Raw genomic sequence first — 22,423 nt, forward strand, 5'->3', positions numbered from 1 at the left:
TAAATCGCCCCCCCAGTCGTGTTTTTCAATACGAATTTTTTTATGTGTCTGGTTTCTTTGAAGAAGGAATCACCTGTAGTGGTGTAGAAAATTTAAATGTATAAAAGAGGTCCCAAAGGGAGGCATGAAGACTCTGTCCTTGGTATTAAAATGGGCATTTGCTTTCATGAGCTTTAGCATCTTCCCCCACAGATCACAAGAATATGCAGCTAGAAAAAGGCCCACTGACTGTGTGAGGAAAAGCACAATCCGTGCTCAATCTCCTTTAGAGACAGAGACATTCCTAGGCATATATAAACGCATGGGCTCTCCAGGCAGTAACAATGAATGTGTGAGAACTGAGCTGGTGGGGGCGGTGGGCAGTGGCAGGGAATATGGGAATCAGGCAAACCTTCAGCAGTTCACACTGTGCTATCTGCCTTCCTCATTTCTGTGTTTTCTGAGTCAGCATTAGCTAAATTTTCCAGAAAGCCATCCACAAAACACAGCCTGGCCAATCAAGGGACATCACTCATTTCCCCCAGCGACCTTGTTAGAAGCTTGAAAGCAGGGAAATCCGGATGTCTCAGTTATGAAGTGGAACAGTGGGGGCCCCAACATATTTCCAGAAGTCTCCATCCAGACTGGTGATTGCATGCTTTTGTTACTGCCTGTGGCTGTCTGAGGTGCTTCTCTGTCTCTGAAGAGGTTGGCACAATGGCCAAGTGCTTCAGCCTGGTGTTGCTTCTTGCCTCCATCTGGACCACAAGGCTCCTGGTCCAAGGCTCTCTCCAGGTAGAAGGTAGGTGTCTTAGCAGATTGCCAACCTGAGGCAAGGCAAGATCTTAAAACCTGTCCTAAGCCTACTAGGTTCTTGACTGTGGATTGCTGGGAGTGGGGGGCAATCCTCAATATCAACAGATCTAATTGGTAGTATTTGTCTGCCAGAAATGTTTTCAGTATATTGCCAACTTCACCAAAATTATTCACTTTTACCTTTGTGTTATCTTGACTTTTATTTTTGGTTATGGACTATTTTTAATGAGAATATTTTGAAACAAAACATTGAGGAGAGCTCACTTGTTTTTAAGTGTTTCACTGAAGAAGAAATCATGACTGTGAAATTTTTTAAGCAATCACTAAGCCTGGGAAAAATGGCTAACTTTCACAGAATATTGTCCTATTTTATATTTTTGGAAGTGCCAATATAGTAATTTTAATTTCAATTTTACTATATTATTCATGGAATGCATATGTTTTTAAATGTGCAGTAAATAGCAAACTAACTGAAAAGAATTTGTGAAAGTATAGGTTTGAAAATTAGCCATCAGTTCTCTACCAAAGGGATGATTTGAAATTATTTCTGGGCTTTTGAGATGGCTAAATGGTAACCTCACTCTGCATCGCAGGCAAAAATTGTAACCACAAATCACTCATTACAGCACTGGGAAAATGAAAATCTGAACACAATGAAAGGAAAATTGTGTGTTCCTGTGCTTGAGAATTTCTCAAGAAGACATTTTATAGACGAAGAAACAGGATCAGTGAGGCAAGTGACTTGCCTAATGTCATATAGGCAGTAAATAATAAAGCTTGGGTTTGAATTCAGCTCTGTGTGATTCCTAAGCATATACTATTTCTACTATGCCTATTGTTTCCTGAAAAATCTAAAGATTCCTGGTGTAGCCCTTGGATACCAGCTCCTTTTCTTTTGTCCTTAAATGAAATAGAAAAGCTTAAAATTGACTAGTATTTGTTGACTGCCTACTACGGACCCAGTCTCTGCTAGGTACAAGTATCTAATTTAATTCTGACAAAAATTCTGTGAAGAAGACAAAACCATCCCCATTTTACAGCTGAGAATGCTAACTTGCCTGAGGTCCCACACCCAGTTAACAACAGAAGAAATAGTCAAAGCTGGATCTATTACGAACAGGTCTATCATTACTCATAATATTAATATTTAGAGTAAAAGTGAGGTATGATGAGAGAGTATCAAGCCCACTTTATAGTAATAAACTTGCAAGTATTCTCAAAGAAGCAACCATATGAGGTTTGAGCAATAGCAAGCTCCTGGGCTAGATGAGTCAAATTCTAGGACAAATGGTGTGTTTCAAGAGTGCAGCTCATGTGTGTGTGTGTGTGTGTGTGTGTGTGTGTGTGTGTGTGTTCATCTTTCCCCTGGCACAGTGGGAAGCAGAACAGTGTCCTAGTTAAGAATTGGGATTTTAGAGTCTGTCGTAATTGGATTTGTACCCCAAAGTTACTGAATCTCCTCGAGCCTGAATTTTCTGTTAAAAGAGACAGGGTTTGGCACAGAGTAGCATTAACAGATTATAGAAGTTGTAATTAATATTCATACTAGCATTTACGTCAGTGTTGGTGTAAGTATTAGTATTAGTGCACATATTCGTAAGAGGCTGTTTTGTCATATTGGAGTATTGGTTCTCTGGTCTCTCTTTTGGTGAGAGCAGGATCTGGAAGCAAACAAGACCATCCAGAAATACAGAGGGTGCCAAGAAAATGTACACACATTTTAAGAAAGGAAAAAAACTCTTAAGATTGCAATACTCAATATATACCGATAACAAAAGATGAACACAAGTCATGTTTTGACTTATGCAATTACAAGAGGTGCTCAAAGTGGTTACCATCAGGGTGCAGAAACTTCTGATTACGGTGAACTACTGCTTGAGCTGTGTTGACCAAAGTGTCCACTTGTATACATTTTTTGGCACCCCTGGCATTGTATATCATATATAAATCCCTGCTCACAGCCCCCTGCTTCAGAGCACAGCAAGGTCACATGGAGGACTTAGAAATTCTCCTTCTGTGTTTTCAAGAAGAAACTTCATTTAAATACCAACCTAGAAAGCGGTCAAAGCATTTGACTGGGCATTCCATGCCCAGATCTGTGTGCAAGCTTGGGAGATTGAAATGCCCTTTTATGGACGTTTGTGGATGAAGCCTAATAGGAATAATGTACCTGAATGAAATGCAACTCTCAATTTCATACAGGTCTATAAATCTCAGAACTCAGAGGGAAGGGATCAATAGAACCCTCAGATTCATTAGATTTTGAGTAAAATATTCACATCTTACCTATTCGACTGCCTCGGCTTCCCCAGGGAGACATTAGAAGACTAAAACCAAAATGCTTTAAAGATAACATAATAATAATATTTATGATTTATTGAGCACATACTGCATAGCAGTCACGATGCTAAGCATTTTTATTTGAATTAGCTCATTTAACTCTCACTACCTTATACGATAGATATTGTTACTCTCTATTGGGAACTGAGGTTCAAAGAGATGAAGTAACTAGCCTAAGGTCACAGAACTTAGGCTAGAATAAAACCAGGTCTGACTCTAAAATTCTACTTCCTTTATTTAGCTTATCTGCCATGTAAGGTTTACTGCCCACCTCCTCCAGGAACTTCTGAGTAAGCCTGCCCCCTACTGGTCAGAGAAGACCTGGGACTGAGAAAGCTCTTACGTTCTACCAAGCGCAACATTCTTTAGCCCATCTCAGAAACAGCGGTGTCCCCAACCCACATTGATTTGGAGTATTGCTAACTATTCTATTAACCAGAGCCCTGAAGTCTATCTTTCTCAAAGTCTCAGGCCCTTCATTTTATTAACTCCAAAAAGTTGGCAGCGTCACCTAGACACCACCCCAAGGAACTGGTAGCTGAAGCCTCCATGGAACGAACAAGGAAGCTTAATGCAGTGGCCTCGGATCTGATGAGAAGTACAGACTGGGTCAAACCAAGCACCCACCTAACCCAGCAGGATGTCCTGGTGGGAAACGTCTGGCCTGTGTCCTGTTATTTCTAAACTTCAATCCCAACCAACATGACCTCACTGCTGTATCAAGACCATAGTGTTCTGCTAGGAAGGGGAGTGAGCAAGGACAGCGGCAAACTGAGGATCTATGTGATTCCTTTGCAGAGCTTGTCATCTCAGCTCCATGCAGAATTGTGGGGGTCACCCTTTTGACCAGAAAGACAGCTGAGCAGTTGAATTTCACAGAAGCCATGGAGGCCTGCAGGCTGATGGGACTAACTTTGGCAAGTAAAGACCAGGTTGAGGCAGCATGGAGATCCTACTATGAGACTTGCAGGTGAGAAACAACTGGATTCACAAACATGGCTGGAGCTCGTTGGGCTCTGTGTTCTTGCTCAGCCATAGAGATAAAAGTATCCATTCAACTAATGTGTATTCCGTTACAGCTATGGATGGGTTGCAGATAAGTTCTTAGTCATCCCTCGGATTTCCGCAAACCCCAAGTGTGGAAAGAACGGGGTGGGCGTCCTGGTTTGGAGAAATTCACCCAGCCAAAAGTACAGGGCCTACTGTCACAACTCATCTGGTAAGTGAGATCTGCAGTCTCTCCATGTGGTATGTCTTCTCTGGGTTTCTCTAGCTCTATGATGTGTCTGAGAAGAGTGACCCTGAGCAGTAGCAGAAGCACTCATAGTGATGGCCATTTGATCATCCCAAGACTGATTCTGTGATCAGGCTAGAGGCGATAGAGTGCCCCTCAGAGGAAAGTTTGGGATAATATGGTTGAATGGCAACATAAGGAGAGGGCATCCCAGGAGGCTCCACTATCTCCCCCACTCCATCCTATAAGATAAACAAGAAGAAGGAAAGGAAACATTCTCTATGGACAAAGCCATGTACTAAATTATCTCACTGAAACTTGACAACCTCCCCATGAGGTATGCTTTATCATCCCCATCTTACAGGAGAGAACTTAGCTCAGAGGATGTAAGTATAGGTGTTTAAGATCTCATTATGATAAAGATTCAATCCTAGGTAGGTCTTAGTCTAAAAACATGCTCTTTCCACTCTCCTACATTCTTTTACAGGAGAGGAAATTCAGATGCTATATTTGACATTTTTTAGAGCAAGACCTGATCTCCATTTTAGGAAGGAAGGAGTTGAAGCTGGAAAGTAGAATTGATTTGCTCACAGTCAGCCTTTTAACCTTGCTTGGACACCTTGGATGCCTTAGCCGAAGTGCTTTGCCTACTCAAAGTTTTAAGTACTTTCTCAGAAAGGTTTTTCTTTTACTAAATACTTGTTCTCAGTTTATCATAAAAACCTCTGTCTGATTTATTACTCTTCACTCTTCATACCTGCTTATTTCTTCACACATACTCAAAAATCTGACCTTCTAAAGGTCAGACAGCTAAGTGGTCATATACGAGGATAGATTCCAAAATCATCTGTAAGATCCAAGAGATAAATGTGCATCATGCATCAGGAACATTATGTTTCCCAAAGGCAACACAGGGTCTAAGCAGTTCAGTGAGCCACGGGCTTTGGCATAGCAAAGGCTCTGAATGGCACTTTGTCCCCACCCCTTACTTCATGGATGAAATTACCCTAGCTCAGAATGGAGGTTTGGTTTTGTGCCAAGTCCTACAGTTAGTAGGTGCAGAGTCAAGACTGTAACAGAAAGCTTCTGCCAACTTTTTTTTCACCATCATCCTCTCCTCTGCCTCTTCAGCCTATCATCTTTGGCTGGAGAATTGGTGCGTCACATACCTGCTTATTTTTAGCCGGCCCGTGCCTGTCAATGGCTGGGCCTGTTAACTGCCTGGCCTTCCTGCCAGCTCTCAATGTGATGATAGGATAACCAGTCCTCTAGAGTCAACACAAAGGAGCCAGGGGAAGAGGACTTGGACTTGTGAGTTTCCCCATGGTTTCATTTAACTTGTACATCTATCCCCTATATTTCTTATATACTTAAAGTTAGGTCTAGAGGCTTAATTAAATACATGTTTGATATTTTTGGCAAAAATACTTCATAGATGATATCATGCACTTTGAATCACATCCCAACAAAAGGTACTTAATGTCAGTATGTCCCACTAGTAATACGCTAATTTTGATCATTTGAGTAAGGTAGTAACTGCTAGACCTCTCTAATGAACTCGTAAAGATGTTTTCCCTTTTGCAATAAGTAGGTAATCTATATTTTGGATAGTAGGTAATCGATATTTTGGCACTATGCAAATATTCTGACCCTCAACTATCTTTTACCTAAGAATTTAAGCAGCCATTGGTGATCCTTGCTGGAACCAGTTATTATATGGGGAGGGGTGTAGAAAAAAAAGTTATTTTCTAAATCTATTCTTACTACGTTAGCTGGCATCTTTGATAAAGAAGAATCTCTCTCTCTCTCTCTCTCTCTCTCTCTCCACACACACACACACACACACACACACACACACACACAATCTCCTTCCTCTTATACTATCATAGATACATGGCATTTTGCTTATTTTCTATGTTCAACATATTACAATCAATTTTACAAATTTTTTTTTTTTTTGATGCTCAAATTGTCCCAAATTTGGCAAGTGGGAGCCCCCTCTAGTTGACTTTTGTCCTTAATCCCATTAGTATTTGAGCAATTCCTTACTTTCTGGCATAATGACATGTCCCAGGCTCACTCTGTTCTTCTTCTGTCCCAGACATGTTATCAGCCATTTATTTCTCCAAGGAGCCCTGGTTCATTTTAATGGAGAATGTTAATTAGAAACCAAGATCTGGATGCAAGTTGTTCTCATTACTACTGGAGGTTTCATTGCTTCTCAGTCCTTGTTAGTGGACAGCTAAAAAATATATATATATATATTTAATATAAATATAAGTATATAATTAATATGTATTTAATATATACAGTAAAATATATCAATACATATATTTCCTAGCTATCCACTAAAAAGGATATATATAGCCATATCTATATCTGTATCTATATCTATATCTATATCTATACTATTCATTTGCGACCTTAGGTGCTTCTGAGGTATAATGAGAAACTGGCCCCTGTATGCAAAGGGCAGGGAGAGACTAAGAAAAGAGGCAGACCACTCCAGATTGGTAGATGGTAGGTTTAATAAACAAGGAAACTTACTATGAGGCTTACCTTGGGCAGCTTCAAGATGAGTAGATTTCCTCATTGCCTGCCAGATTTGAAGTTTCTATAGAGGCCCTAACTGGGTTCACTCATGTACACAGGAGGCCTTAACCGGACTCAGTTACATACACCATCCACATGGTCTCAAGAGCACCTTACTATCTCAGGGCTGTGTCCTTGGGCAGCTTCTAGTTCAGGAAAGGAAAGCAGAAAGCACTTTCCAAGGATGGTGAGGGGGTGAGAAGCCTCCAGTTGCCCAGGTCCAGCTCTCGGGTCAACTGACGGTCATATCCTCCCGATGATTTCCCCCAACACAAACATATGTATTCTGGGGATGCCAAAAAAATGTGTACACATGACTTGTATTCATCTTTTGTTTTAGGTATATACTGAGTATTACAGTTTTTTTAATACAGTTTTTTCCTTTCTTAAAATGTGTATACATTTTTTTGGCACCCTCTGTATATACCAGGGGTGCCAAAAACATGTATACAAGTGGACACTTTGGTCAACGTTGCTCAAGCAGTAGTTCGCCGTAATCAGAAGTTTCTGGACCCTGATGGTAACCACTTTGAGCACCTCTTGTAATTGCAGAAGTCAAATATGACTTGTATTCATCTTTTGTTATGGGTATATATTGAGTATTACAATTTTAATACGGTTTTCCTTTCTGAAAATGTGTGTACATTATTTGACACCCTCTGTATACACATATGCATGCATACATACATATATGTTGTAAAGTTATGGATTTCTTTTGATATTTCTAACTCAAATTTAACAATTCGAGTTTTTCCTTACTTTGTTTTATTTGTATTGCTTTTCTCTCTTATATGGAACATCTTAATTCCCAATAAATAATATGAATATAATTTCTTATTCTAAAATAGTTTCAAAATTACAAAACCAACATTATTAGGTATAATAAATCTACTGAGTGAAATTTAAGATTTCTTTGCATTTCTTTTATCTTAGAAGATATCCCTCTAAAGATGTACTGTCAGAGAATTGTATACAAAAGTGAATTGTGTCACTATATTATCGACTTGAAATAAATTAGGTTCACCTGCTTCTGTTTGACACTTTTGTGAGGATCAGAGTTACCCTAACCCTCATCCTAATGCTAACCCTAAGCTTACCTCATGTTTCTTTGGTTTTGCAACTTCCTTTTTTATTACTACCTTGTGAGGTCTGGGAATCAGAGTAAGTTTAACCCTGACCCCCAACCTTACCAATTTGTCTTTCTGATTGCTATCTTTGTGAGCTTTGGGGATCAAACCAAAATTCTTTGAAAGCTCCGCATACACCATCTGTTCTATGCTGTTCTCTCTGCCACGGTACCCATCCTCTTCGTCACCTGGCTAACTCCTACTCTATTCAAATCTCAAGGCCATCTTCTCCAGGAAGCCCTCCTGTACACTCTACTCTTAACTTTCCGCTTAGACTCCAACCCCACTCTGTTTAATATCTATCAGAGTACCAGCACTTCAATCATATTTATAGATTGAAGGGGAAGGAGAACCAGGTCCTAACACTTCCAGTGAGATATACTGTGCCCTTAACCAGTTAGGGAGCATGGGACCAGACTGTTGCTGCTCCCTCACACGATGGCCTTCTCGGCTATACTTAATGTACAGAGAGGCAAAGGAAACCATTTCTTACAGATCTTATCTATCCTGCCCATACAGTGTGCTAGGTCCTACATGTTTACTATCTCATTAAATCCTCAGCAAAAGGACACAAGTGTATCATTTCTACTTTTCAGGAGAAGTAGCTGATGGTTAGAGTGTACCATGCTGTGGTCACAGTCAATGAGGGAAAGAGCCAGGATTTAAATCTTAAATCATGTTACTTCCATGTAGCACTTTCCCATGGTGATGACACCAGTAACACAGGCCTGGGGTGTGTCCCAGGCATCCACGTTTTTTTAAAGCTCCCCAGATGAGTGTAACCCACGGCCAGGGTTGAGTATCACTTTTCCCTAAAAGAGCTCTAAGATCTAAATTCTAGGATTCCAGGCTCTTCTGGATTCACCCATTCCTGTGCAGTTGCAATCACCTCCTTTTTTACTACTGGATTGTACTCTCTCCCTTCCGTATTTCATCCTTCACACACCTCCACTAATAATGATGTTACTTCTCTGCCTCAAAGACCTGGATAACTTCCTATTTGTGAATGTGATGTAAATAAACTAGGAAGACTTTTTCACGTAAAAGTGGGCGTAGATGAGGACTTTTGTATATCAGTAGGGAGGTTTGTGGACCCCAGTGAAAAATTCCTTTTCTTACTGAATAAATTCCAAATTCTTTAACATGGCAATCACGAGTCTCAATACTCTGGCTCCAAACAATCTTCCCAGTCTCATCTCTTGCTTGTAGTCTTTCATGCTCCCAATCATACACACACCTTACTCTCCAGCCACATTATGCCCCTTCTCATTTTTCTAACATAACTACACTTTCAACCTTCTGGATTCTTCGATCATGCTATTCCTATTGACTGGGACACTCCATCCCTTCCTCTATACCATACTAGATGCACTCCTCTGTTCCCGCCATGCGGACTTTTTTTTTTCCTCCATCAAACATGCTTTCATTACACTTTGGTCTCTTGAACTTCCTGTTCTCTTTACTTGCAATGCTTTTGCCCTAGATCTTCAATGACTGGCTACATTTCATCATCCAGATCTCAGCTTAAGTATCACCTCCCCAATGAGATTTTCTCTTATCACCCTATCCAGAGCTCTCTGTCCCCTGCTCCCCACCCCTTCCAGTTTAATCCTTATCCTGTTCAATTTTCTTCTCAACATTTACCATCCTCTGATTTTCTGGCTTATTTATTTGTTACCTCTATCCTTCCAGTAGCATACAAGCCCCTTACAAGCGGGACTTTGTCTTGTTTGCACCACATCCCCGGCACCTAGAACAGTGCCTGCACAGAGTTGGAGTTCCATAAATATTTGTTGAATGAATACATTAGTCCTCCACACCCTGCCCAAATGCCATATTCTCTGTGAATCCCCAGTGATCTCGCCCTATCCTTATCAGAGTACAGTATTTCTGTCTTACCAGAAACAGGAACCATGCCATATTGGTCTCTGTATTTTCAGTTCCCAACACAATATATTATGCTCAGTATGTTTTTCAATCCTTGATATTTTAAAGAAATTTCATTTTCTGAGGCAAGAACTCAGCATGTGCTCAAAAATGGGAAATATAGCTAAAAGTTCAGGGAAGATAAAGTCAAGGATGATGCCTATTTGAATAGAAGTCTTTTCAAAGTAAAATGAATAGTATAAAATTCTGACTGAATGCATGTGTAGTCAAATGTTTTACCATTAGTATTATATCCATGACCTGTTTGATAATTTAATTTCAAAAATGAATGGAAAAATTTTTCTTCATAGCTAACATTCCAGCTGATGCTACCCACCGCCACAAATACCAGGGATTTTAGACAGATGCAAATTCATATTATAATATATTCACGGTGCTGCCATTTACTAGCTCTGTGACTTTGGACAAGTCATTCAATTTCTCTGAACTTCAGTTTCCTCCTATATAAATGAGGGTTTGATAAAATTGTTAAATGAAGTGCTATGGTTGACTCAGAGCAAGATGCTCAACAAATGTTAGTTTCCTCTCTACCACATTCAACAGATTGTAAAGCAAGCCTATATTTCTCCCTTAACATACCGCTTCCCTCTTTTTTTTGATGATCAGAGAGAAATCTGGTTTTAGTAAACCTTTGTCCTGAAGTGGTGTCATGTGTGTACGAGAGTATATTTGGTCTCCCTATCTACTCCTTCCTTTCACTTTTCCTTCCTCCCTTTATTTATCAAATATTGAGCATATACTATGTGCCAGGTATAGTGCACATATCATGATGACCAGAACAGACCACTGGGGAGGAGTGTAATGAGAACAGTGACAAGGCAAATAAACAGAGATATAAGGACATATGCCTAGGGACCCAATCTAGTCATCAAGTCTGACCAAGAAAGAGATGTTTAATCTGAGACTCGAAGGACAAGTAAGAGTTAGCTAAATAAAAAGAGGGCAAAGAGTCTTACAGGTGAGAAAAGCATGATGGTCAAAAGCTTGTGAGAGATGTGAGAGGAAGCATATCAAAGAACTGTAGGAATTTCAATATGGAAGGTGGAATGAGAGAAAGACTGATCACATGAGCCTCTCCATGTCAGCAGGGGTCAGATCATGGACGGCCTTATAGGCCATGCAGCAGAGAAAGTCACTGAAGTATTCTAAGGAAGGAAGTGATCTGATTAGATTTATATTTTTGTAAGACCATTCCAACTGCAGGATAAGGAGATTGCAGGGGAGCAAGACTAGAGGCAGGAAGACCAATTAAGAGGCTGTTGCACTACTTACTTATTATTTCATTTTTCCCTCTTCAACAGATACTCGGATTAACTCATGCTTACCAGAAACTATCATCACCAAAGATCCCGTAGTCAACACTCAAACTGAAACATACACAACAGAAATGACTGCCAGCGACAGTATATACTCATCATCATCTACTGATGTACCTTACTCTCCTACACATACTCCTGTGCTGGCTTCGATTTCTACTCCACGGAAAAGAAAATTAATTTGCATAACAGAAGCTTTTATGGAAACTAGCACCACATCTACAGAAACTGAACCATATATTGAGTATAAAGCAGCATTCAAGAATGAAGATGTTGGATTTGGAGGTAAAGCTTTCTGTGTGTGCATTGTGTGTGTGTATGTGTCTGTGTGTGTGCACGTGCACGAGCATTTATATAACAGACAATACATAGAAACTAGGCTGTTTCCAACCTAGTATTATATGGAGCTGCCAAATACAAATAGTAAAAGCTTAATGCAAACTCAACCTTCATAAAGTCATAGAACTTGAGGTCTCTAAAAAACCTTAATGATTAAACTAAAAATCATGAGTACAAAATAGTTTCACTTTTAAAACTCAAAGACTTTTAAAAATAAATTACAATCTATTAACATGTAGAAATTCTTTTTAAAATAGATACCTTAAATGCCTATGATTAAAAAGTTTATTTTCTTAGTTAAAAGTAAATGTCTTACATTTAATTAGCTCCAAACTTATCATCTCAAAGCCACAGAGAGAAAATAGACTCTGTCATATTGTAACTTATAGAGAGAATATGAGAGGGAAGGCCAAGGACTCTATAGGCAAGAAGCAAAGAAGCAGATGTGGGCACATCACCCTAAGAGGCCCCAATGAGGTCAAAGAGAAGGCTTTCCTCCTTCAATATCTGTTGTCTTAGTCATGTAAAAAAGAATCATTGGAAGAATAGTGCCCAATAATGTACAAGCAATGGACCAACAGGCCATGTCTCTGTTTCCTCCAGGTGTTCCCACGACTCTGCTAGTGCTTGCACTCCTCTTCTTTGCTGCTGCAGCTGGTCTCGCAGTTTGCTACGTCAAAAGGTAGGGTTACTGGCACTCATTACTCTTGTAATCTTTGTTATACCCTTATCTTGAGTTTTTTCCAGGGTCATTATTGGCATTTTTCTGGTCAACATGGAGATGGAAATCCTCTTATACTGTAAATTTTCTCCCTCATATGACCTCTCCTTTCTGACACCTAACCCAGTCTTTCCTACTATTCAGCACATGCATGTCATCCAGGCTTTAGATATAGGTTAATGGCTGTCCCTTTAAAAATCAAGAAATAAATATTCCGGTCAAGAGTAGATAAATGCTGTGCTTGCCTCCTTTCATGACCACATCAAAATTACAACTAAACTATAAAACAACCGTCATTGAGAATTGCCTGACGTCCAGCTGAACTGAAGCTCTACAACTAAAGACATACAGAAAAAGCCATCTCATGACTGGTAGGAGGAGCAGAGTCACAGAATGGGCTGGTCTCACACCCCCATGTTACCATTGAAAATTGGGAGGGATATCTTAGCTGCAGTGTTCCTCCCTACCCGCCAACCCCCCTCTGGAGGAGTGAGGGGTCCCAGCCCCCTAGCAGGCTCCCCAGCCCAGGGTTCCAGTGATGGGAAGATAAATCCCCATAAGTTCTGGCTGTGAAAACCAGCAGAGATTGTGGCTGAGTGAGACGAGAGTGGCGCAGTCCCAGGTGCTCCTCTTAAAGGGCCCTCGCCCGGACTTACTCAATGATGGACACACTCACTCTGAGCTCCAGCACTGGGGCAGCAACTCAAAAGGTGCCAAGGACATATGAGAAGGAACTGAATTGTTTGGCTTCAGGGCAAGGATTGGAGGGGCAGCTTTCCTATGGATGGAGGAACTGGGAGAAGCCATTGCTTCTTTGTTGAGTCCTGCCCCTTCCTGGTGTGTGGACTCAGGTGGCTGCCATATCTGAGTCTCCAGGAACCTGGCTAACACTGTTCATTTGCCTTGCCCAGGTGATTCCCTGAGAACCTGCCTCACCCAACCTGCTGACCCACCCAAGCCACTTCCAGTGTCTTTTCTGTACAAACAGCTCATGCAGTGGACTTTTCTAAAACCTCTCAAAGGTTCACAAAACACAAACAAGCAGCTTCTGGCTTCAGCATGTTCCTATACCTCTGGCTGAGCAGCCCTAAGCCAGGCACTAGCAACAGCCAGCCTTGGTTCACAGCTTGGCCTCGCGAGTCACCTCCAATGCCAGCGTGAGTGGCAGCCATCTGCAGATTGCTTTGTGATTCATGCCAGGTGACCCCAGGCAGGGCACACTGCCCTGGCTGTGGCTGAACTTTGCTTGTGTCAGATCCCCTACCAGGAGATCCTGGAGCTGGTACACCTAGTGACCAGCTTTGGACTGAACCTGAGTATCACCTGGCTGCCTCCAAGGACAACACAGCCAAAGGAAAGACTGGACAGGCACCAGAGCCCAGCTAAAGTGAATACTGCTCTGTGGGCTCAGCCCCTGCACAATAATGCCTCCACTGTAGTCATGGCCAGTCCTCACAACCAATCAGCCTGAGAGTCAATTCCTCCCACTGACATGCAAACAGCAACCAAGGCTCAACTACAACAGGAGGGTACACACAGTCCACATAAGGGACACACCTGGAAGTGACCAGGGAGACTGTGCTACTTGGCCCCCTCAGGATACCTACTACATAAGGCTACTCTATTAAGACCAGGAGGCATAGAATTAAGTAAGTCCATGTGAGGGCCCTTTAAGAGGAGCACCTGGGACTGCAACCACTCTTGTCTCACTCAGCCACAATCTCTGCTGGTTTTCACAGCCAGAACTTATGGGGACTTCTCTTCCCAGCACTGGAACCCTACATAGCTACTCTATTAAGACCAGGAGTTACATAAGACCTATGTACTACATAGAAACAAACACAGGGAGGGAGCCAAAATAGGGAGCCAAAGAAACATGTCCCAAATAAAAGAATAAAACAAGGCTCCAGAAAAAGAACTAAACAAAATGGAGACAAACAATTTATCAGATGCAGCATTCAAAATACTAGTTAGAAGGATGCTCAATGATCTCAGGGAAAACTTCAACAAAGAGATAGGAAACATAAAAACAGAGATAGAAAACATAAAAAAGAACCAGTCAGAAATAAATATACTAATTTGATCTTTGAAATGAAAACTACATTAAAGGGAATCAACAGTATGTTGGATGAAGTAGAAGATCAGATCAATGATTTAGAAGATAAGGTTGCAGAAAACACCCAAACAGAACAGCAAAACGAAAAAAGAATCCAAAAAAATGAGGATAGTTTAAGGGACCTCTGGGACAACATCAAGCATACCAATTGCATCATAGCAGTACCAGAAGGAGAAGAGAGAGAGCAAAGAATTGAAAATCTATTTGAAGAAATAATGACAGAAAACTTCCCTAATCTGGTGAAGGAAATAGACATACAAGCCCAGGAAGTGCACAGCGTCCCAAACAAGAAGAACCCAAAGAGGCCCACACCAAGATACATCATAATCAAAATGCCAAAGGTTAAAGACAAAGGAAAAATCTTGAGAGAGAGAGAGAGAGCCAAGATGACAGAGTAGATAAACACTGTGTCTGCCTCCTTCTGTGAACATATTAAAATTACAACTAAATTATAGAACAATCAATCTGGAGAACCATCTGAAGTCTAGCTGAACAGAAGTTTTATAACTAAGGATATAAAGAAAAAGCCATGTCAAGATGGGTAGGAGGGGAAGAGATGTGAAATGGGCTGGCCCCAAACCTCTGTGTGGTGGTTGAGAATCAGTAGGGATATCTCCACTGCAGAAGTTCCCTCTGGAGGAACAAAGGACCCCAGCCCCACACAAGGCTCATCAGCTTGGAGTACTTGTACCAGGAAGAGGAGTCCCCACAATATCTGCCTGTGAAAAACAGTGGGGATTCCAACCATCTGAGTGGGACCGAATGAGGCAGGAAACCCACATATTCTTTTAAAAGGCCCATGCACAGACACTCTCACTCCCAGGCACTTTGGGCTCCAGCAGAGGGACAGTAACCCAGGGGTGTCAGAAATATGGGGGGGGGCAGACTGAGTTATATGGCTTCTGAAAATCGCTGGAGAACAGTCAGCATTTTCCCTGTAAGGGGTCCTTCTCCCATGAAGCCAGCAGGCTGGTGTCATCTTTCCTGTGTTGAGCCCTTGCCCTATGCCCATGGCCAAATCTGAATCTGATTGGTCTGGTGGGCTCTGCTCATTCCACTCAGTTGATTCTGCTGGGACCCACCCTACCCAACATCCGAACAGTAGAGACACTTTTTCCATAAGCAGCCAGCCCTGTCTGAATTGCACTCTTTCTTGGAAAAACTATCAGAGGTGACAGGACCCAGGCGGGCAAAAACTGGCCTTTATATGCTCTGAGACTTTTGCTGAGTAGCTTCAGGCTCAGCACTGGCACTAAACCAGGATCTACATTAACCTGGTGGCCACAACTCTTCCCACTCTAGTGACTCCCTGAGTCCCTTGCCTCACCCACCTTGTGTACCAAACAAGGCTCTTTCAGTGGTTGAACCTTAATGAGGATAACTTAAGAGACCTCTGAGACAACATCAAATGTAACAACATTTGCATCATAGGGGTACCAGAAGAAGAGAGAAAGCAAGGGATTGAGAACCTATTTGAAGAAATAATGACTGAAAACTTTCCTAACCTGACAAAGGAAATAGCAATACAAGTCTGGGAAGCACAGAGTCCCAAACAAGATGAACCCAAACAGGCCCACACCAAAACACATTATAATTAGAATGACACAGGTTAAAGACAAAGAGAGAATCCTAAAAGCAGCAAGAGAAAGGCAACTAGTAACTTATAAGGGAGCTCCCATAAGACTGTCACCTGATTTCTCAACACAAACTTTGCAGGCCAGAAGAGATTGGCACAAAATATTCAACGTAGTGAAAACCAAGGACCTACAACCAAGACTACTCTACCCAGCAAGGCTATCATTTAAAATTGAAGGACAGATAAAGAGTTTCTCAAACAAGAAAAAGCTAAAGGAGTTTATTACCACTAAACCAGTATTACAAGAAATATTAGAGAGACTTCTTTAAGATGAAAAAAATTATCAAAATTATAAATAACAAAATGGCAACAGCTACATATCTATCAACAATTATTTTCAATGTAAATGATCCAATCAAAAGACATAGGAGGGCTGAACGGATAAGAAAAACAAAACCCTTACATATGCTGCCTATAACAGAATCACTTCAGATTGAAACACACACATAGATGGAAGGGCAAGGGATGGAAAAAGAGATGTCATGAAAATGGAAATGAAACAAACAAACAAAATCTGGAGTAGCAATACGTATACCCGACAAAATAGACTTTAAAACAAAGGCTATCACAAGAGACAAAGAAGAATCCAGTAATCCCACTTCTGGGTATTTATCTGCAGAAACCCAAAATGCTACTTCAAGAGGATGTTTGCATCCATATGTTCATTGCAGCATTATTACAATGGCCAAAATGTGGAGGCAGCCTGTGTTTGTCAATGGAACAATGGATAAAGAGGAGGTAGTACATATACAGAGGGTGCCAAAAAAATGTATACACATTTAAAGAAAGAAAGACTGTATTAAAATTGTAATACTCAATATATACTAATAACAAAAGATGAATACAAGTCAAACATTGAATACAAATTGCAATTACAAGAGGTGCTCAAAGTGGTTACCATCAGTGTCCAGACACTTCTGATTATGGTGAACTACTGCTTGAGCAACATTGACCAAAGTGTCCACTTACATACATTTTTTGGCACTCCTGGTATACAATGGAATATCGTTCAGCCATGGATGGGAATGGGTTGTTGCCATCTGTGGCAGCATGGATAGACCTGGAGGGTATTGTGTTGAGTGAAGTATGTCAGACAGAGAAAGACAGATGCAATGTGATTTCACTTAATATGTGGAATCTAAAGAACAAAATAAACAAACAAACAAAGCAGAAACAAACACATAGATACAGAGAACATTTTGATGGTTGCCAGATGGGAAGGGGGATGGGGGTGTGGGTGAAAAAGGGGAAGGGATTAAGAAGTACAAATTGGTTGCTACAAAGTAGTCTTGGGGATGTAGGGTATAGCATAATGGATATAGTCAATAATATTATAATAACTATGTATGGTATAAGATGGGTACTAGACTTATTGGGGTGATAGATGGCAGGGGGCTGGGGGCAGTGTGAAAAAGGTGAAGGGATTTAGAAGTACAAATTGGTGGTTACAAAATAGTCATGGGGATATAAAGTAAAACATAGGGAATATAGTCAATGATATGGTAATAACTATGTATAGTGCCAGGTGGGTACTAGACTAGTCAGGGAGATCATTTTTTAAATTATATAAATGTCTAACCACTATACTGTACACCTGAAATATTAGGTTGTTGCAAAAGCAATTGCAGTTTTTGCAATTGTTTTAACTTTTTAAACCACAATTACTTTTGCACCAACCTAATAAATATAAAATAATATTGAATGTCAACTGTAACTGAAAATTTTTTAAATGGAGAAAGAAAGGTGAAGGGGAATAAGAGGTTCAAATTTCCAGGTATAAAATAAATAAGACATGGGGATGTAATGTAGCACAGGAAATATAGTCAATAATATTTTGATGGCATAGTATGGTATGAGATGGTTGCTGGACTTATGGTGATCAGTTCTTTAGGTATATAAATGTTGAATAACTATGATGTACACCTGAAAATAATATAATATTGTATGTTAGCTATATTTTAATAAAAATCTTAAAAAAAATAAAAAATTATAAATTGTTTTTTAAAAAAAAGAAAAAAGAAAGATTGATATCTAGGGGAAAATGTATATGCTTTATTTGCTTTTTGATTCTTTGCTTTTGGTGGGAGGGTTGTGAGGTCAGCCTAAAGTTTGGCCTGTGAGCTTACTAACCCTTTTAATGATTCCATTAGGGTTCAGATGCATTAATGTATCTGACTGTGTATGTGTTAACATCTCTCTTAAATAAATGTATCCAGAGTACTGTGTCAATGCGGCCATCACAGACAAAGCATTATCTATTTTTATATGTGTTAAATAGGAGTCTCTCACTCTAACTTTATGTTTATGCCTACAGGTATGTGAAGGCCTTCCCTTTTACAAACAAGAGTGAACAGAAGGAAATGATTGAAACCAAAGTAGTAAAGGAGGAGAAGGTCGATGACAGCAACCCTAATGAGGAATCAAAGATAACTGGTAAAAATCCAGAAGAGCCCAAGAGTCCACCCAAAACTACAGTGCGCTGCCTGGAAGCTGAAGTTTAGATGAGAAATGAGAGAACACAGCCAAGGCTGATTTTCTTTCCTGATGCATATCCTGGTCCCAGATGGGGAAATGAAAAGGGCCAAAGAACCAAACAAGAAAGTCCAGCCTTGCTTCCTAACTGGAATCAGCTCAAAGCTACCTTTGGACTATGTAGACAACCAAAGGGAATTCCCTTCTTCTTACTGCAATCCTTTCTGGATCCTATCCTTCTACCTCCAAAGCTTCCCACAGCCTTTCTCACCTGGTTATGTCCTAATAATATCCCAGTGGGAGAAAAGAGTTTTGCAAAGCACAAGGATCTAAAACAGCTAATCAGAACACATTTGTAAAGAGGACTCTGGGCTGGTTGACAATAGGTGAGTTCAGAGCCACGAAACCAGAGACCAAGGCTTTCTTTATTGACTCCACAGCCCAGATCCCTCTACTGCTCTGAAAAGAAAACATTTACACCACCTGGCATGTCCTTCTGAGACAGGCAAGAGCAAAAGAAGGAAGGAAAAGTTTAGCAACTGAAGGCCATAGAGAGTCCCGTGACTTGAGACCTAATCTCTGTAAAGCCAAAACAAATAGAGAAAAAGAATGAGGCCAAGGATATTGACAGCATATTGTCAACAGGGACTATAAATACAGACAGGGTCAAATTATTCATCTCTGAATAATTTGAGTAGGAATCACTGTTTAGAACACATCCACTTTGTTTTCTCTCTCTCCTGCTGCTGCTATTTTCTCCAGAAGAATATACTTTTACAAGAAACAAAACAAAACCCTGTTACAAATTTCTATTTTTATCTGAGTTATAGAAATTATTACTGCGGAAAATTACTGTGTTAAAAGTCAATATAATTTAACAAACATTTGCTGAATACCTACTATACGTAAGGCGCTGTGCAAGATACTACATTCTGTAATTGAATATTATTCATTAAGAGATTGCATATAATGTTGTCTGAAGCTAATATTTATCAGTTTTGATATTCCTGGCTTAACCACTTCCAAAACTATTTTTTTGCTGAGACTAATCTATTAATTATTTTCTCTAATAAAGCAACCATTATAACCTTAATTTATTGTCAACATACCTACAAAGTACATTATTACCTTTACACACCAAAGCACATTTTTAATGTCATTAACAAATGTATCACACTATCTATCCTTTTTCCAGCAAGAAGAGCCTGAAAGGTGCAGAAATATTTGTAAATATTTGTGCTTAAAAAATAAAAGCATTTAGAAAACTTCTTTGTTCTATTATTTACATTCATGTATTATACCTTTCATGAAAAATTAAAGTAATCCATTATTTGCAAAACTAAACAGACACACCTTTGGTTGTGGAAATACATACAAGTGTAAACCCAGTAGTATATACATCACATGGGGCTGTTCTTGCTTCATACGTAGGTTTCCTTTTAGGTTGGTCAAGTACACACACTTAAACAGTCCTTTTCTTGGGATTCAGGTCCTACATTCCAATCCATTTCAAAGTTCTTGGGTAGCAGGAGATTCGGGATAGCTCATTTGTCCTGTTTCTCTAGCTTTCTGTCTTTCCCTCTCTGGTCTTCCTTAGACTGCTAATATCTTCCTCCCCTCACAAGTGACCCAGAGCTGCATGATCCTTTGATCTCAGAGGCCATCACTGGTTGGCATAGTCTTTTTTGGTTGACCCACAGAGTATTATCTGAAATTTGGTTTAATTGGCAAGAATTAAAAATCAAGACATTTCGCATATTTGTATTTTGGGATTCCCTTGAAAAATGGGAAGATCTAGAGATAGAGAATCCATATTGCATCATAGAAATAATGATCTGATACTGAGAAGTGGCCCCTTTGAAAGGTTATGCTGTCTCCGTATCACCACAGTCCTAATTTGCAGTCCTCTATTGCACCCTCGTGCCAAAATAAAGATGCCATTTTCTATGGATCTTGTAATACTGTTGCCCTTTTTTTCACACCAGCTCATTTCACTCATTTACAACCTGCCTGTCCTGAAGTCTCTGAGTTTGAAACTCTGGTTTGTCAGTCCTTAAGCTTTATCAGTCTCATCTAGTTCTCGGGGAATGAAGAAGAAAAAGAGGGGAAAGTCTAAGTAGTGGTCTTCCTCCTGTGTACACTGAAAAATAATCAGATTCCTACTCTAGATCCATCTTGTGGGCATCTATTATGTATTAGGATACTATCATCTTTTGTTAATTTAGACAGGTACATGCCCTACCCAGGAGGAGGAAAAGGAAAGGAAACAAAACCCACCTGACCACATAATCGCTAGATAGTCCAAATGTCAATTGCAAGCATACTGATAAAATGTGTGCCTTCCATCATGAAGGAAGGAAGGAAGGAAGGGAGGAAGGGAGAAAGGGAGGGAGGAAAAGATGAAGGGAGGGAGGGAGGGAAAGCTAACATTTACTGAGCTTGCTAAGTGACAAGTCATTTTCACACGTTGTCCCATTTAATTGGGAAGAATTATTACAATCATTTTTTATTAATAGAAAATTGGATTTTTAGAGGAGTTAAATCACTTCTCTGAGATCACAGATCTAGTTAAATGGCAAGATAGGATTCAATCCCAGGTCAGAATGACTGCAGAGCTCATACTCCTTTCCCTATGCCGCTATGCTTTTCTTGCCAATGAAAATATAGGGGTATAAATTATTCCAGTGTGTGAGCTTGAAATTGGTTACTTGCCAAAAACAACAGTGGAGAGATAAGAAAAACAACTCCTGTGTCAACTGCAGGGAATCTTTCTTATTAATAAATCCATTTGCAATAATAAGGATAAAAGAGAAATCCCCAAGAACTCTGAAAACCATCCCCTCATCGATGCAGACACCAACCTCAACAAAGATTTACCTTGTCCAGTTCATATGGTCAGAAACTGTAAGTCGCAGAAGGATCTGAGATAAGCTCCTCTAAACTCTTTATTTGCACAGAGTAAAAAAAAAAAATGAAGATCAGTGTCACAGATTGCTTCAAGGAGAGCCTTCTTCCTAGTCAAATTTTCTTTATTCTCCACTGAACAAAGAAAAATTGGAAGAATATAAGGTCAGACCTACAATCCAGCCTACCAAAGCCAGTCTTCAAATGAGGCAGGTAGACACAGCCATATGATTACATTCTCAGGTAGTGCAAAGGATCGCCCTGCCCAGAAATGCCTCTTCTTCATGCCTGCCTCCTTGGCTCAAAGATTTCTTTGGACAAAGGTACTCTGTCCTGAGAAGGAGTCCCCTGTAAAATTGTATACTTATTATAAAGAAGTATAAAGACCAGATCCGCTCTCAAATATTAACATGCCAATGTGGTTCCACTAAGGACAAGCTGGTTTCTAAGGGTAGAAAGCTGGAGTAAAGCAGATGACTTGAGGTCCAGCACATGCTTGCATATAGTGGGAGTTTATAAATGTCCATTGGTTTGAACAAAATTGAATCACACGGATTTCCAGACCAAAGAATTCTACACTTTACTGCCCTTCCCCAGAGGCCCAAAGCTAAGGCCCAAAGCAAAACCAATTGCTCTAGGAAAGAACACGTTTCTAAGGACAATGGTAATAATTTGTAATAAATTCTTACTAAGGAATAAGTCACTCAACACAAAAAAAGATTTAAGTCTCCAAACAAGAAAAAAAGCAATTATTTGTCAGTTCAAACTCCCAGTAAAATGTAAATAAAATGTAGTTGTTTACCCCATATTAGTCTATATGTGAGGTTGTTTTGACCTAAGAGCATTTTAATAATACTAAAATCAGCTGGGAGGACTGTCCTCTA

The 22,423-nt window shown here is 40.1% G+C and overlaps 1 protein-coding gene across 1 annotated transcript; it reads left to right on the forward strand.

Annotated features, from left to right (window-relative positions):
• The first annotated feature begins 513 nt into the window (after nt 1–513).
• LYVE1 (lymphatic vessel endothelial hyaluronan receptor 1) lies at nt 514–20,561 on the forward strand. Its single transcript, XM_033121855.1, has 6 exons — nt 514–781; nt 3,934–4,105; nt 4,215–4,354; nt 11,337–11,636; nt 12,294–12,372; nt 18,478–20,561. Exons 1-6 carry the CDS (start codon nt 697–699, stop codon nt 18,662–18,664), a joined length of 963 nt encoding a protein of 320 aa, XP_032977746.1. The 5' UTR covers nt 514–696; the 3' UTR covers nt 18,665–20,561.
• The last annotated feature ends 1,862 nt before the right edge of the window (nt 20,562–22,423 follow it).

The sequence above is a fragment of the Rhinolophus ferrumequinum genome, chromosome 11 (genome assembly GCF_004115265.2).
Source record: "Rhinolophus ferrumequinum isolate MPI-CBG mRhiFer1 chromosome 11, mRhiFer1_v1.p, whole genome shotgun sequence".
Lineage (NCBI taxonomy): Eukaryota > Metazoa > Chordata > Mammalia > Chiroptera > Rhinolophidae > Rhinolophus > Rhinolophus ferrumequinum.